General features: G+C 27.1%; 1 protein-coding gene across 1 annotated transcript; it reads left to right on the top strand.

Annotated features, from left to right (window-relative positions):
- The first annotated feature begins 841 nt into the window (after positions 1–841).
- LOC145755143 (uncharacterized) lies at positions 842–5,547 on the top strand. Its single transcript, XM_082571358.1, has 4 exons — positions 842–1,589; positions 1,856–1,971; positions 4,063–4,244; positions 4,396–5,547. The coding sequence occupies exons 1-4, from the start codon at positions 910–912 to the stop codon at positions 5,137–5,139; spliced, it is 1,722 nt and encodes a 573-aa protein (XP_082427484.1). The 5' UTR covers positions 842–909; the 3' UTR covers positions 5,140–5,547.
- Positions 5,548–18,071: the final 12,524 nt, after the last annotated feature.

Raw genomic sequence — 18,071 nt, 5'->3', positions numbered from 1 at the left:
GTTTAAAGTAATGTGTTAAAATAAAAACAAACATGTCAGGTTTCTTAGAAAAGTTTAAAGTATTTATCAAATATTTCACAATCGTTTTAATTTTATATAACGCCCTTTCATTACAGTGCCGAACTGAAACATTCAAAAATTCTAAATACATGATTTATTAATTTTAGGGAAGGGTAAGTTGAGTCATGCACTTACAAATTAAACAAGTTATAAATTAATCGTTAAACAAAAATCAATTCTCGCATATTCATCACAATAAAATACTTTCAAATTTAAGTTCACATACACTCTTTGTATATGCTTTGTAACAGTTAAGCCCAGCCCTTATTATATACGACTCTTACACGTTTATGTTTATATGAACAACGTTAAAGCAATTAAACTTTAACTAAACAATTAAGCTTGACCTGTAAGGGCAGTTTATCACAATTTGGCCACTATTAGAGCCTACTTGGCAGGGCCCTGAGCGGCTCAGATACCCTTAGGGCAAAATCCACGCTCCGGGCTATCAGCACCATAAGTTTTAGCAGTTTGTAGAACTTGAACTGTGTTTGTATATTGCATGCGCCGTAGAGCAGGGCGGTAGCGACTAGATTTTAACGAGCTGCTTTATTGCATGCGTGCATATTTAGCGATAGCGAATTAGCAGTAAGGTTATTAGGTCTTTCATTTCTTTAAACAATAAGCAAAGTTAATTTGAAGGTATTTGCATTTAGACTTGACTTAATAACTTAGTTAGAACTAGATAATTTAAGCCTTAATTGTTTTATTATTTACAATGATTTATATAATTACCAATACTACGTATTTTTATTAAATCGTTTGTTTAATTAAGCTGTCACGTAATTTTCGTAGGCCCTATAATCAACTTTTAGGTTTTAACGTAACGATAATAACTGCAAAGACAAAATGGCGATGTCAAAGTGTTGTTTTGTGGTGGTGTTTATAGGACTGGTGCTGGTACTTGGGGCAGTTGTGGGAGTCGTAATTTGGAGTAAAAATAAGGAGGCCACCCCAAAAACAGACGAGATGGTAGATTACAACGATTTACCGACCGATTCAGAACCAGCTTTTAAGCAGGAGAGCGTTTGGGCCAAATCAAAGGCAGAATGTTTGCAACTGGTTAGAGAAAACAGTTTGAAAATCGAATACCCAGGTACTATTCCCCGGAGTTCTATCGCGACCCGGGAAACTGTTCTGTCGAGGTCCGGAACTATAGTTGTTAGAAACTCGTACTGGCTAACCGGGGAGCCTGGAAAAGACGCGAAATCTTTCCAAGGTATCAAAGCGCAAGGTTGTGAAGGCAAGATACCAGTGGTTGTGATAAAAATGCGACCAAGCGACGGGCTGACAATCACAGACACCATGAAAAACTGGGATTTTTACAAACCGGCGTCGCCTTTTAAAACCTGGTCGGAGTACGATAAAAAACTCAACGGATATCTTAAAGTCCTGGCTCCGATCCCCGCTATTGTATTGCTCGAGCCCGACCTGTTAATGTTTTCGTTTGACTCTACAAACCAGCAGTACAGATGGCGGAACGAGATTTACGAGACGGAGTTTCTACAGAGAGCGCAAAAAGTGATCGTGTGAGTTGATTTGATTGATGACTGTTTAATAGGTTTTACTCGTATTCGTCACGCGGATTTTTTTAAAACTAATTATGTCACAGAAAATACCGAAGTAAATTAATAGCCTAAAAATTTAAAAAAACGTCAACAATCACGTCTTCAATTAAATCCAGATTTTTTTGTGGCTTAACATAATTTTTTTAATTTAAATATTTTTTAATAATAAATTTGTGTTAAGATAGATATATTCGTTTGTAATTAAATATTGTTCTATATTTTTAAAGAAAATTACGAAAAGCCTGGGTATATGTCGATGCAGGCAATGCTGGGTATTTGACTGTAAGTGCGGCGCACATGGAGCAGATGGCAACAACATTGCTGCGTTTAGACGGCCTAAAAGGTAAGCAAAAACTTTTTTTTATTTCATAAATATATGATTATGTAAATTATATTTAATTTTTATTATATTGCCAATTTGGCCTGTCCGTTAAAAAATAAGTATCTGTAATTAAAATATAAATCATATTTTACAAAACACAAAGTAGTGATATTATATACTAGGTACCTTGAGACCTAGTCGGAGTAAATAAAATTCAAACAGATTTAAAGAAGTAATTTCTAAAAAAAAATTATTTGTAAAATGTGTTTTGACTATATCTATAAAAAAAGCGATGAATATAACTATTTAACAAAACAAAAAAATTACCCTTTATTTAAGCGTTAACTTTTAAAAATCTAATAAAAAATTTTTAAGAACAATTTTTACAAAATAATAAGTCTATAATTGATCCGGAATTACATAATCGCTTTAAAGACGTCCACGTAACGCGTTATAATGATAATCACCAAACACGCCGCTCTCTATATATAAACAAGGAACCTAAAACTAACATAAACATGTAAATGGCAGTCGTTTGTTTTCTTACTGCCCTAACACGTCGTAAAAATGTCGAAATAAAGCGTCCAAAATTATCTCGTAAAACGGGGTGAAATTGCAGCGTGCTTACGACCTTAAAATTGTCATTTTTTCGCAAGTAATGACGTCATAAAAACAACGCAAGGCGCTTAACGGATGTTACACAAAAATTTAATTATTTTTTTTGACTATAATATTATCCCCTTAAAAAAGTAATAAAAAACATATTTTTTTTTAAATTTGAATTACCGTAGGTTTTCCAATCAAAATTCGGCAAAACTTATTAATCCAAATAGAATAATAAAAAAAACGAATTATTGAGTATTCTTGTATTTTCCTATAATTTAAACATCTTTTTATTTTTGGTAATTGCTTTCCGCCATTTTGTAAAACACATAAGCTTGTTTATTTCAATATATAAACAAACGGTTTGCCAATCAATTTTTTGGCAAAAATAAATACCCTGTAAGCTTAACTAATTGCAGGTTACTTTTTTTAAAGCGACATTTTACACACCGTATTATATACGTGGAAACAAACAAAGGATAAAGTGACAAATCTTTAAACTTTGTATGTACAAGGAAACCCGGTTATGACAATTAGGAAAAAACAAATTTTGTCAAAGTAATTGATTTTTTTAAATTAAAATTGACAAACGAATATATGTTTTAAAATGATTAATCTGTGGACCTATTTTTCTATTATTTAAATATTTTCGAGTATAATTTTTCTCCTTAATTAAAAAGGAATTTTTTTAAAAATTTTTTAATTTTAATATTGAAGAAATGTATAAACTAACAACAGATTAATAAAATGGGCGTTATCTCAAACTAACTTTAGGGTTAAAAAACAGCATTAAAATTGCTCAAAATTACGCAAAAATGTTTCTGTCACCGCCCATTGTGTTAATTAATTAAAAAAAAATTGAAAATTTAAATTTTCGTTATAACTTAACTGAATTATCATTACATTGCAAAAATGTTCATAATTTACAATTTAATTTCACAATTGCGAAAAGTCCGAATACAATTAATTACAGGGAAATTTATATATAATCTAAGCAGGCTTGCATTTATTTTTAAATTACATTTAAAATTACTGGAAATAAATTAAGTTCGTGCAGTAAAGTACCACAACAACACCTTATTAAATTTACCAATGTGGTTATGATAAGTTGCTTGACGGGATATTTAAGATTAAAAGTACTTGCCTGTGTATATACCTGGCAAGCATATTGGTTTGCTGTGGCATTTCAAAATAGATAAATCTCCTAAATATTTAACATTTGAAGATACGATCTTTAATTTAACGGTGCTTGAAACTTAATATAATTGATGACTTGCATGCAATAAAAATAAATAAGACAGCAATTTTTGAATTTGCATATTATTAAGTTCAATTTTTCGCATTTAATAAATATAAAACTTAAACCAGAAAAAAAACTTTTTATTTTGGTTAAAAGATTCGTTTACTTATTTCGCAAACAAATGCTTTAAAATTACGTAAAATAAACCAATGTTTTACCCAACTTGGGCCTTAATATTTCTTAAAATGTGTTATTTATTTTGTTTCAAGGCTTTGCCCTAAACACCATGCATTTCGTAAACAAAACCTACAACGACTACGTGGCCAAGCGACTTTATTGTAAGACTGGGCTGCATTATATCACCGACACCAGTCGAAATTCGGGCAGTTTTTCTATGCAAGGAATAGATGAGATTGAGAAATGTCCGTTTGATCCGCCGAACGTCCGCAAGGTAGGCTTAAAATATTTAGGCCACAGTGTCTGACTGTGCTAAAGCCTATTTTAATTAACGTGTAATATCGCTAACTAAAAATCCGAAATTTATATTTAAAACGGAATATTTTACACAACCTCTTATGAAGTAATCTAAAAATAATTTTTAGGGTCTGTTTCCGGGATGGGGCTGGGGCAGTAATCGAGACATTAACCGGGCGCGTCGATGGATTAACCAGCTTGGCGTAAACGCACCAAGAGACCAACCAACACTACTACCATACCGAACCAATGCTCCACAGCAAAGTGTATCAAGCCAGCCTTCTCGATCGCCACAACCTGGCCCAAACCAACAGATAGACGAACAAAACAGGAATATTAATAACAGAAACAATAACGCAAACAACAACAATAATGTCAACAACCACAACACGAACTATCAAAACAACAACAACAACAATAATAATAATAACAATCAAAACAATGTTAACAGCAACCGTGTAATAAGCAACAATCAAAACAATAACAACAATAACAACGGTAACACCAACCCTGGTCCGAGTGGTGGTGCTGGACAAAACCAGTACACCATTCGCAGTGTTAAAGATGCCTCAAGAATGCTTCGAATTCTAAAATCGAACTCGAGGCAGTGTTTGAGCTCATCCATATCAAAAAACATGGCTCACGACGCCAACGTGTGGATAAAAACGCCTGGGGAATCGGACGGTAGGCTTTACGTATACAACACGGTTCACTCTTGCCTTATGGGCCACACCGTAGGCTGCGACGACGACTGCCAAATGCTTGTACAGCAAGAAAGTTCTAGGTCGCCACAATGCTTCTGCGACGTCAGAAGACCAACTACGCAAAGCCAAGGTGGACAAAACGACCTTTTATCGGGATTTCCGTTTTAATTTATTGTTTTCTTGAAATACAAAGTAGCATATTGGATCAAATGTTACTTAAAGTCAATAGATTAATGTACTAACACATTTCGCGAACAGCCCGTTCTGGCATTAATAAGAGCAAGGGGATGTAGTTATAAAAAATAAAATTACTCAGTTACCCTCAATACCCAATATGCTATAATTTTATTTTGCCAGTGTTTATTGATTATAATCTAATTGTCGATAAATTAAAACTTAATTATCACTCATTTTAATTTAACAAAAATAGATTAATATCTTTCTACCGATTTCAATAGAAATGTTTTTTATTTATTCTAATTTCTGTTAAAGTTCTATAGAGAGGTGAAAAGGGAGAAACATTATTTTGTTCAATTTTTCTTGTTTTTATTTTTATTTTAGTTTGCCAAAAGTATTTTTGCTATCAGTATAATAAGCTTGTGTGTACATGATTATTGCCAAAATACAAATAAATCTAAAAAGAATAGTTTTTACTATCATACTTTAAAATAAAAGATTCTTAAAACATAATTATTTAAATCATCTTTAAAATAATAAAAAAAAAATTATAATTGTACAAAAAACACACGTAAAATATTTTTTGTACTATTTGTACAAAAAAAAATTGCATATCATTATTTTTTATATACAGTAAATACTAATCAAGTATTTTAATTAAATAAATAAAGCCAAACCCTTGTAGAAAATGCAAAAAATCACTGTTTTGGGAGAAGTAAGTCACCGAAATTCGACAAAAACTTAATTTTAAGGATGTTAAATTGACTTTTTTGGGCCCAAAATGCCCAAAATTTCTTTTTTATTAATTTTATAATTCTTTTTTTATTAATTTTATAATTATTTTTTACTGCAATATGGTGCACGAGAATCGTTTTTTTTCAAATAGAATTTTTTAATAAAAACGTTATTTTTAAATTGTTAAAAACAGGTTTAAAACGTTAGAATGACTTATAATAGACTGCAAGTGCCTTTTTTGCAAAAAAATCCTAAAATATTTTATTTTTCATTTTCGGGCAAATTTAGCAAAAACACCAAGGCACCAAAAAAATTACCTACCAAAAAAATTAAAAATTTTAAATCGAATTTAAACTAAACCAATAGAACCGCACTGGTCTAAATATCCTATTTTAAAAAAATTATGAAAAAATATTTAATATTAATAAAGTTATGACATATTTACTAAATTTTCGTAAAATTTCAAATCCCGAAATTAAACATCTTATTTGATGCGCATTGCCCTAACTAACATAAGAGATAAAGAAATTTGCGAAAAAATCCAAAAATATAAAAGTTAGGGCAAAAAATTATTGCCCCCCCATATAATGGTACTATATAAAGTGGGCCAATAAAAATTTCAAAAACATTAAAAAAATTTAAACCAAACCAGTAGAACCGCACTAGTCTAAATATCCTATTTCAAAAAAATTATGAAAAAATATTTGATATTCATTCATAAAGTTATGACATATTTACTAAATTTTCGCAAAATTTCAAATCCCGAAATTAAACATCTTATTTAATGCGCATTGCCCTAACTAACATAAGAGATAAAGAAATTTGCGAAAAAATCCAAAAATAAAAAAGTTAGGGCAAAAAATTGTTGCCCCACCCCCATATATTGGTACTATATAAAGTGAGCCAATAAAAATTTAAAAAAAATTGAAAAATTTAAATCAAATTTAAACCAAACCAATAGAAACGCACTGGTCTAAATATCCTATTTTAAAAAAATTATGAAAAAAATATTTGATATTAATAAAGTTATGACATATTTACTAAATTTTCGCAAAATTTCAAATCCCGAAATTAAACATCTTATATAATGCGCATTGCCCTAACTAACATAAGAGATAAAGAAATTTGCGAAAAAACCATAAATAAAAAAGTTAGGGCAAAAAATTATTGCCCCACCCCCATATATTGGTACTATATAAAGTGAGCCAATAAAAATTGAAAAAAAATTGAAAAATTTAAATCAAATTTAAACCAAACCAATAGAAACGCACTGGTCTAAATATCCTATTTTAAAAAAATTATGAAAAAAAGATTTAATATTAATAAAGTTATGACATATTTACTAAATTTTCGCAAAATTTCAAATCCCGAAATTAAACATCTTATTTGATGCGCATTGCCCTAACTAACATAAGAGATAAAGAAATTTGCGAAAAAATCTAAAAATAAAAAAGTTAGGGCAAAAAATTATTGCCCCACCCCCCCATATATTGGTACTATATAAAGTGGGCCAATAAAAATTGAAAAATTTAAATCAAATTTAAACCAAACCAATAGAACCGCACTGGTCTAAATATCCTATTTCAAAAAAATTATGAAAAAATATTTGATATTAATAAAGTTATGACATATTTACTAAATTTTCGCAAAATTTCAAATCCCAAAATTAAACATCTTATTTGATGAGCATTGCCCTAACTAACATAAGAGATAAAAAAATTTGCGAAAAAATCCAAAAATAAAAAAGTTAGGGCAAAAAATTATTGCCTCTCCCCCCCATATATTGGTACTATATAAAGTGGGCCAATCAAAATTTCAAAAAAATTAAAAAAAATTATATTAAATTTAAACCAAACCAATAGAACCGCACTGGTCTAAATATCCTATTTCAAAAAAATTATGAAAAAATATTTAATATTAATAAAGTTATGACATATTGACTAAATTTTTGCAAAATTTCAAATCGCGAAATTAAACATCTTATTTGATGCGCATTGCCCTAACTAACATAAGAAATAAAGAAATTTGCGAAAAAATCCAAAAATAAAAAAGTTAGGGCAAAAAATTATTGCCCCACCCCCCATATATTGGTACTATATAAAGTGGGCCAATAAAAATTAAAAAAAAATTTAAATCAAATTTAAACCAAACCAATAGAACCGCACTAGTCTAAATATCCTATTTCAAAAAAATTATGAAAAAATATTTGATATTAATAAAGTTATGACATATTTACTAAATTTTCGCAAAATTTCAAATCCCGAAATTAAAAATCTTATTTGATGCGCATTGCCCTAACTAACATAAGAGATAAAGGAATTTGCGAAAAAATCCAAAAATAAAAAAGTTAGGGCAAAAAATTATTGCCCCACCACCCATATATTGGTACTATATAAAGTGGGCCAATAAAAATTTCAAAAACATTAAAAAAATTTAAATCAAATTTAAACCAAACCAGTAGAACCGCACTAGTCTAAATATCCTATTTCAAAAAAATTATGAAAAAATATTTGATATTAATAAAGTTATGACATATTTACTAAATTTTCGCAAAATTTCAAATCGCGAAATTAAACATCTTATTTAATGCGCATTGCCCTAACTAACATAAGAGATAAAGAAATTTGCGAAAAAATCCATAAATAAAAAAGTTAGGGCAAAAAATTATTGCCTCTCCCCCTCCCATATATTAATACTATATAAAGTGGGCCAATAAAAATTGAAAAAAAAATAAAAAATTTAAATCAAATTTAAACCAAACCAATAGAACTGCAGTGGTCTAAATATCCTATTTCAAAAAAATTATGAAAAAATATTTGATATTAATAAAGTTATGACATATTTACTAAATTTTCGCAAAATTTCAAATCCCGAAATTAAAAATCTTATTTGATGCGCATTGCCCTAACTAACATAAGAGATAAAGGAATTTGCGAAAAAATCCAAAAATAAAAAAGTTAGGGCAAAAAATTATTGCCCCACCACCCATATATTGGTACTATATAAAGTGGGCCAATAAAAATTTCAAAAACATTAAAAAAAATTATATTAAATTTAAACCAAACCAATAGAACCGCACTGGTCTAAATATCCTATTTCAAAAAAATTATGAAAAAATATTTAATATTAATAAAGTTATGACATATTGACTAAATTTTTGCAAAATTTCAAATCGCGAAATTAAACATCTTATTTGATGCGCATTGCCCTAACTAACATAAGAAATAAAGAAATTTGCGAAAAAATCCAAAAATAAAAAAGTTAGGGCAAAAAATTATTGCCCCACCCCCCATATATTGGTACTATATAAAGTGGGCCAATAAAAATTAAAAAAAAATTGAAAAATTTAAATCAAATTTAAACCAAACCAATAGAACCGCACTAGTCTAAATATCCTATTTCAAAAAAATTATGAAAAAATATTTGATATTAATAAAGTTATGACATATTTACTAAATTTTCGCAAAATTTCAAATCCCGAAATTAAAAATCTTATTTGATGCGCATTGCCCTAACTAACATAAGAGATAAAGGAATTTGCGAAAAAATCCAAAAATAAAAAAGTTAGGGCAAAAAATTATTGCCCCACCACCCATATATTGGTACTATATAAAGTGGGCCAATAAAAATTTCAAAAACATTAAAAAAATTTAAATCAAATTTAAACCAAACCAGTAGAACCGCACTAGTCTAAATATCCTATTTCAAAAAAATTATGAAAAAATATTTGATATTAATAAAGTTATGACATATTTACTAAATTTTCGCAAAATTTCAAATCCCGAAATTAAACATCTTATTTGATGCGCATTGCCCTAACTAACATAAGAGATAAAGAAATTTGCGAAAAAATCCAAAAATAAAAAAGTTAGGGCAAAAAATTATTGCCCCACCCTCATATATTGGTACTATATAAAGTGAGCCAATAAAAATTTAAAAAAAATTGAAAAATTTAAATCAAATTTAAACCAAACCAATAGAAACGCACTGGTCTAAATATCCTATTTCAAAAAAATTATGAAAAAAATATTTGATATTAATAAAGTTATGACATATTTACTAAATTTTCGCAAAATTTCAAATCCCGAAATTAAACATCTTATTTAATGCGCATTGCCCTAACTAACATAAGAGATAAAGAAATTTGCGAAAAAATCCATAAATAAAAAAGTTAGGGCAAAAAATTATTGCCCCACCCCCATATATTGGTACTATATAAAGTGAGCCAATAAAAATTGAAAAAAAATTGAAAAATTTAAATCAAATTTAAACCAAACCAATAGAAACGCACTGGTCTAAATATCCTATTTCAAAAAAATTATGAAAAAATATTTAATATTAATAAAGTTATGACATATTTACTAAATTTTCGCAAAATTTCAAATCCCAAAATTAAACATCTTATTTGATGAGCATTGCCCTAACTAACATAAGAGATAAAGAAATTTGCGAAAAAATCCAAAAATAAAAAAGTTAGGGCAAAAAATTATTGCCTCTCCCCCTCCCATATATTAATACTATATAAAGTGGGCCAATAAAAATTGAAAAAAAAATGAAAAATTTAAATCAAATTTAAACCAAACCAATAGAACTGCACTGGTCTAAATATCTTATTTCAAAAAAATTATGAAAAAATATTTGATATCAATAAAGTTATGACATATTTACTAAATTTTCGCAAAATTTCAAATCCCCAAATTAAACATCTTATTTGATGCGCAATGCCCTAACTAACATAAGAAATAAAGAAATTTGCGAAAAAATCCAAAAATAAAAAAGTTAGGGCAAAAAATTATTGCCCCACCCCCCATATATTGGTACTATATAAAGTGGGCCAATAAAAATTAAAAAAAAATTGAAAAATTTAAATCAAATTTAAACCAAACCAATAAAACCGCACTAGTCTAAATATCCTATTTCAAAAAAATTATGAAAAAATATTTGATATTAATAAAGTTATGACATATTTACTAAATTTTCGCAAAATTTCAAATCCCGAAATTAAAAATCTTATTTGATGCGCATTGCCCTAACTAACATAAGAGATAAAGGAATTTGCGAAAAAATCCAAAAATAAAAAAGTTAGGGCAAAAAATTATTGCCTCACCACCCATATATTGGTACTATATAAAGTGGGCCAATAAAAATTTCAAAAACATTAAAAAAATTTAAACCAAACCAGTAGAACCGCACTAGTCTAAATATCCTATTTCAAAAAAATTATCAAAAAATATTTGATATTCATAAAGTTATGACATATTTACTAAATTTTCGCAAAATTTCAAATCCCGAAATTAAACATCTTATTTAATGCGCATTGCCCTAACTAACATAAGAGATAAAGAAATTTGCGAAAAAATCCAAAAATAAAAAAGTTAGGGCAAAAAATTGTTGCCCCACCCCCATATATTGGTACTATATAAAGTGAGCCAATAAAAATTTAAAAAAAATTGAAAAATTTAAATCAAATTTAAACCAAACCAATAGAAACGCACTGGTCTAAATATCCTATTTTAAAAAAATTATGAAAAAAATATTTGATATTAATAAAGTTATGACATATTTACTAAATTTTCGCAAAATTTCAAATCCCGAAATTAAACATCTTATTTAATGCGCATTGCCCTAACTAACATAAGAGATAAAGAAATTTGCGAAAAAATCTAAAAATAAAAAATTAGGGCAAAAAATTATTGCTCCACCCCCCCATATATTGGTACTATATAAAGTGGGCCAATAAAAATTGAAAAATTTAAATCAAATTTAAACCAAACTAATAGAACCGCACTGGTCTAAATATCCTATTTCAAAAAAATTATGAAAAAATATTTGATATTAATAAAGTTATGACATATTTACTAAATTTTCGCAAAATTTCAAATCCCAAAATTAAACATCTTATTTGATGAGCATTGCCCTAACTAACATAAGAGATAAAGAAATTTGCGAAAAAATCCAAAAATAAAAAAGTTAGGGCAAAAAATTATTGCCTCTCCCCCTCCCATATATTAATACTATATAAAGTGGGCCAATAAAAATTGAAAAAAAAATAAAAAATTTAAATCAAATTTAAACCAAACCAATAGAACTGCACTGGTCTAAATATCCTATTTCAAAAAAATTATGAAAAAATATTTGATATTAATAAAGTTATGACATATTTACTAAATTTTCGCAAAATTTCAAATCCCGAAATTAAACATCTTATTTGATGCGCATTGCTCTAACTAACATAAGAGATAAAGAAATTTGCGAAAAAATCCAAAAATATAAAAGTTAGGGCAAAAAATTATTGCCCCACCCCCATATATTGGTACTATATAAAGTGAGCCAATAAAAATTTAAAAAAAATTTAAAAATTTAAATCAAATTTAAACCAAACCAATAGAAACGCACTGGTCTAAATATCCTATTTCAAAAAAATTATGAAAAAATATTTAATATTAATAAAGTTATGACATATTTACTAAATTTTCGCAAAATTTCAAATCCCAAAATTGAACATCTTATTTGATGAGCATTGCTCTAACTAACATAAGAGATAAAGAAATTTGCGAAAAAATCCAAAAATAAAAAAGTTAGGGCAAAAAATTATTGCCTCTCCTCCTCCCATATATTAATACTATATAAAGTGGGCCAATAAAAATTAAAAAAAAAATGAAAAATTTAAATCAAATTTAAACCAAACCAATAGAACTGCACTGGTCTAAATATCCTATTTCAAAAAAATTATGAAAAAATATTTGATATCAATAAAGTTATGACATATTTACTAAATTTTCGTAAAATTTCAAATCCCGAAATTAAACATCTTATTTGATGCGCATTGCCCTAACTAACATAAGAGATAAAGAAATTTGCAAAAAAATCCAAAAATATAAAAGTTAGGGCAAAAAATTATTGCCCCCCCATATAATGGTACTATATAAAGTGGGCCAATAAAAATTTCAAAAACATTAAAAAAATTTAAACCAAACCAGTAGAACCGCACTAGTCTAAATATCCTATATCAAAAAAATTATGAAAAAATATTTGATATTCATAAAGTTATGACATATTTACTAAATTTTCGCAAAATTTCAAATCCCGAAATTAAACATCTTATTTAATGCGCATTGCCCTAACTAACATAAGAGATAAAGAAATTTGCGAAAAAATCCAAAAATAAAAAAGTTAGGGCAAAAAATTGTTGCCCCACCCTCATATATTGGTACTATATAAAGTGAGCCAATAAAAATTTAAAAAAAATTGAAAAATTTAAATCAAATTTAAACCAAACCAATAGAAACGCACTGGTCTAAATATCCTATTTTAAAAAAATTATGAAAAAAATATTTGATATTAATAAAGTTATGACATATTTACTAAATTTTCGCAAAATTTCAAATCCCGAAATTAAACATCTTATTTAATGCGCATTGCCCTAACTAACATAAGAGATAAAGAAATTTGCGAAAAAATCCTTAAATAAAAAAGTTAGGGCAAAAAATTATTGCCCCACCCCCATATATTGGTACTATATAAAGTGGGCCAATAAAAATTGAAAAATTTAAATCAAATTTAAACCAAACCAATAGAACCGCACTGGTCTAAATATCCTATTTCAAAAAAATTATGAAAAAATATTTGATATTAATAAAGTTATGACATATTTACTAAATTTTCGCAAAATTTCAAATCCCAAAATTAAACATCTTATTTGATGAGCATTGCCCTAACTAACATAAGAGATAAAGAAATTTGCGAAAAAATCCAAAAATAAAAAAGTTAGGGCAAAAAATTATTGCCTCTCCCCCTCCCATATATTAATACTATATAAAGTGGGCCAATAAAAATTGAAAAAAAAATAAAAAATTTAAATCAAATTTAAACCAAACCAATAGAACTGCACTGGTCTAAATATCCTATTTCAAAAAAATTATGAAAAAATATTTGATATTAATAAAGTTATGACATATTTACTAAATTTTCGCAAAATTTCAAATCCCGAAATTAAACATCTTATTTGATGCGCATTGCTCTAACTAACATAAGAGATAAAGAAATTTGCGAAAAAATCCAAAAATATAAAAGTTAGGGCAAAAAATTATTGCCCCACCCCCATATATTGGTACTATATAAAGTGAGCCAATAAAAATTTAAAAAAAATTTAAAAATTTAAATCAAATTTAAACCAAACCAATAGAAACGCACTTGTCTAAATATCCTATTTCAAAAAAATTATGAAAAAATATTTAATATTAATAAAGTTATGACATATTTACTAAATTTTCGCAAAATTTCAAATCCCAAAATTAAACATCTTATTTGATGAGCATTGCCCTAACTAACATAAGAGATAAAGAAATTTGCGAAAAAATCCAAAAATAAAAAAGTTAGGGCAAAAAATTATTGCCTCTCCTCCTCCCATATATTAATACTATATAAAGTGGGCCAATAAAAATTAAAAAAAAAATGAAAAATTTAAATCAAATTTAAACCAAACCAATAGAACTGCACTGGTCTAAATATCCTATTTCAAAAAAATTATGAAAAAATATTTGATATCAATAAAGTTATGACATATTTACTAAATTTTCGTAAAATTTCAAATCCCGAAATTAAACATCTTATTTGATGCGCATTGCCCTAACTAACATAAGAGATAAAGAAATTTGCGAAAAAATCCAAAAATATAAAAGTTAGGGCAAAAAATTATTGCCCCCCCATATAATGGTACTATATAAAGTGGGCCAATAAAAATTTCAAAAACATTAAAAAAATTTAAACCAAACCAGTAGAACCGCACTAGTCTAAATATCCTATTTCAAAAAAATTATGAAAAAATATTTGATATTCATAAAGTTATGACATATTTACTAAATTTTCGCAAAATTTCAAATCCCGAAATTAAACATCTTATTTAATGCGCATTGCCCTAACTAACATAAGAGATAAAGAAATTTGCGAAAAAATCCAAAAATAAAAAAGTTAGGGCAAAAAATTGTTGCCCCACCCCCATATATTGGTACTATATAAAGTGAGCCAATAAAAATTTAAAAAAAATTGAAAAATTTAAATCAAATTTAAACCAAACCAATAGAAACGCACTGGTCTAAATATCCTATTTTAAAAAAATTATGAAAAAAATATTTGATATTAATAAAGTTATGACATATTTACTAAATTTTCGCAAAATTTCAAATCCCGAAATTAAACATCTTATTTAATGCGCATTGCCCTAACTAACATAAGAGATAAAGAAATTTGCGAAAAAATCCTTAAATAAAAAAGTTAGGGCAAAAAATTATTGCCCCACCCCCATATATTAGTACTATATAAAGTGAGCCAATAAAAATTGAAAAAAAATTGAAAAATTTAAATCAAATTTAAACCAAACCAATAGAAACGCACTGGTCTAAATATCCTATTTTAAAAAAATTATGAAAAAAATATTTAATATTAATAAAGTTATGACATATTTACTAAATTTTCGCAAAATTTCAAATCCCGAAATTAAACATCTTATTTGATGCGCATTGACCTAACTAACATAAGAGATAAAGAAATTTGCAAAAAAATCTAAAAATAAAAAAGTTAGGGCAAAAAATTATTGCCCCACCCCCCCATATATTGGTACTATATAAAGTGGGCCAATAAAAATTGAAAAATTTAAATCAAATTTAAACCAAACCAATAGAACCGCACTGGTCTAAATATCCTATTTCAAAAAAATTATGAAAAAATATTTGATATTAATAAAGTTATGACATATTTACTAAATTTTCGCAAAATTTCAAATCCCAAAATTAAACATCTTATTTGATGAGCATTGCCCTAACTAACATAAGAGATAAAGAAATTTGCGAAAAAATCCAAAAATAAAAAAGTTAGGGCAAAAAATTATTGCCTCTCCCCCTCCCATATATTAATACTATATAAAGTGGGCCAATAAAAATTGAAAAAAAAATAAAAAATTTAAATCAAATTTAAACCAAACCAATAGAACTGCAGTGGTCTAAATATCCTATTTCAAAAAAATTATGAAAAAATATTTGATATTAATAAAGTTATGACATATTTACTAAATTTTCGCAAAATTTCAAATCCCGAAATTAAAAATCTTATTTGATGCGCATTGCCCTAACTAACATAAGAGATAAAGGAATTTGCGAAAAAATCCAAAAATAAAAAAGTTAGGGCAAAAAATTATTGCCCCACCACCCATATATTGGTACTATATAAAGTGGGCCAATAAAAATTTCAAAAACATTAAAAAAAATTATATTAAATTTAAACCAAACCAATAGAACCGCACTGGTCTAAATATCCTATTTCAAAAAAATTATGAAAAAATATTTAATATTAATAAAGTTATAACATATTGACTAAATTTTTGCAAAATTTCAAATCGCGAAATTAAACATCTTATTTGATGCGCATTGCCCTAACTAACATAAGAAATAAAGAAATTTGCGAAAAAATCCAAAAATAAAAAAGTTAGGGCAAAAAATTATTGCCCCACCCCCCATATATTGGTACTATATAAAGTGGGCCAATAAAAATTAAAAAAAAATTGAAAAATTTAAATCAAATTTAAACCAAACCAATAGAACCGCACTAGTCTAAATATCCTATTTCAAAAAAATTATGAAAAAATATTTGATATTAATAAAGTTATGACATATTTACTAAATTTTCGCAAAATTTCAAATCCCGAAATTAAAAATCTTATTTGATGCGCATTGCCCTAACTAACATAAGAGATAAAGGAATTTGCGAAAAAATCCAAAAATAAAAAAGTTAGGGCAAAAAATTATTGCCCCACCACCCATATATTGGTACTATATAAAGTGGGCCAATAAAAATTTCAAAAACATTAAAAAAATTTAAATCAAATTTAAACCAAACCAGTAGAACCGCACTAGTCTAAATATCCTATTTCAAAAAAATTATGAAAAAATATTTGATATTAATAAAGTTATGACATATTTACTAAATTTTCGCAAAATTTCAAATCCCGAAATTAAACATCTTATTTGATGCGCATTGCCCTAACTAACATAAGAGATAAAGAAATTTGCGAAAAAATCCAAAAATAAAAAAGTTAGGGCAAAAAATTATTGCCCCACCCCCATATATTGGTACTATATAAAGTGAGCCAATAAAAATTTAAAAAAAATTGAAAAATTTAAATCAAATTTAAACCAAACCAATAGAAACGCACTGGTCTAAATATCCTATTTCAAAAAAATTATGAAAAAAATATTTGATATTAATAAAGTTATGACATATTTACTAAATTTTCGCAAAATTTCAAATCCCGAAATTAAACATCTTATTTAATGCGCATTGCCCTAACTAACATAAGAGATAAAGAAATTTGCGAAAAAATCCATAAATAAAAAAGTTAGGGCAAAAAATTATTGCCCCACCCCCATATATTGGTACTATATAAAGTGAGCCAATAAAAATTGAAAAAAAATTGAAAAATTTAAATCAAATTTAAACCAAACCAATAGAAACGCACTGGTCTAAATATCCTATTTCAAAAAAATTATGAAAAAATATTTAATATTAATAAAGTTATGACATATTTACTAAATTTTCGCAAAATTTCAAATCCCAAAATTAAACATCTTATTTGATGAGCATTGCCCTAACTAACATAAGAGATAAAGAAATTTGCGAAAAAATCCAAAAATAAAAAAGTTAGGGCAAAAAATTATTGCCTCTCCCCCTCCCATATATTAATACTTTATAAAGTGGGCCAATAAAAATTGAAAAAAAAATGAAAAATTTAAATCAAATTTAAACCAAACCAATAGAACTGCACTGGCCTAAATATCCTATTTCAAAAAAATTATGAAAAAATATTTGATATCAATAAAGTTATGACATATTTACTAAATTTTCGCAAAATTTCAAATCCCAAAATTAAACATCTTATTTGATGCGCATTGCCCTAACTAACATAAGAAATAAAGAAATTTGCGAAAAAATCCAAAAATAAAAAAGTTAGGGCAAAAAATTATTGCCCCACCCCCCATATATTGGTACTATATAAAGTGGGCCAATAAAAATTAAAAAAAAATTGAAAAATTTAAATCAAATTTAAACCAAACCAATAAAACCGCACTAGTCTAAATATCCTATTTCAAAAAAATTATGAAAAAATATTTGATATTAATAAAGTTATGACATATTTA

Source organism: Corella eumyota, chromosome 6, assembly GCF_963082875.1.
Source record: "Corella eumyota chromosome 6, kaCorEumy4.1, whole genome shotgun sequence".
Classification (NCBI taxonomy): Eukaryota; Metazoa; Chordata; class Ascidiacea; order Phlebobranchia; family Corellidae; genus Corella; species Corella eumyota.
Note: the sequence above shows the minus strand (reverse complement) of the source record. Positions and strands in the feature narration are given on the sequence as shown.

Coding starts and splice junctions, on each gene's coding strand:
- LOC145755143 (XM_082571358.1), top strand. CDS start 910: ATGGCGATGTCAAAGTGTTGTTTTGTGGTGGTGTTTATAGGACTGGTG. Junction 1,590..1,855: donor AGAGCGCAAAAAGTGATCGT/GTGAGTTGATTT, acceptor ATATTTTTAAAG/AAAATTACGAAAAGCCTGGG. Junction 1,972..4,062: donor GCGTTTAGACGGCCTAAAAG/GTAAGCAAAAAC, acceptor TTTTGTTTCAAG/GCTTTGCCCTAAACACCATG.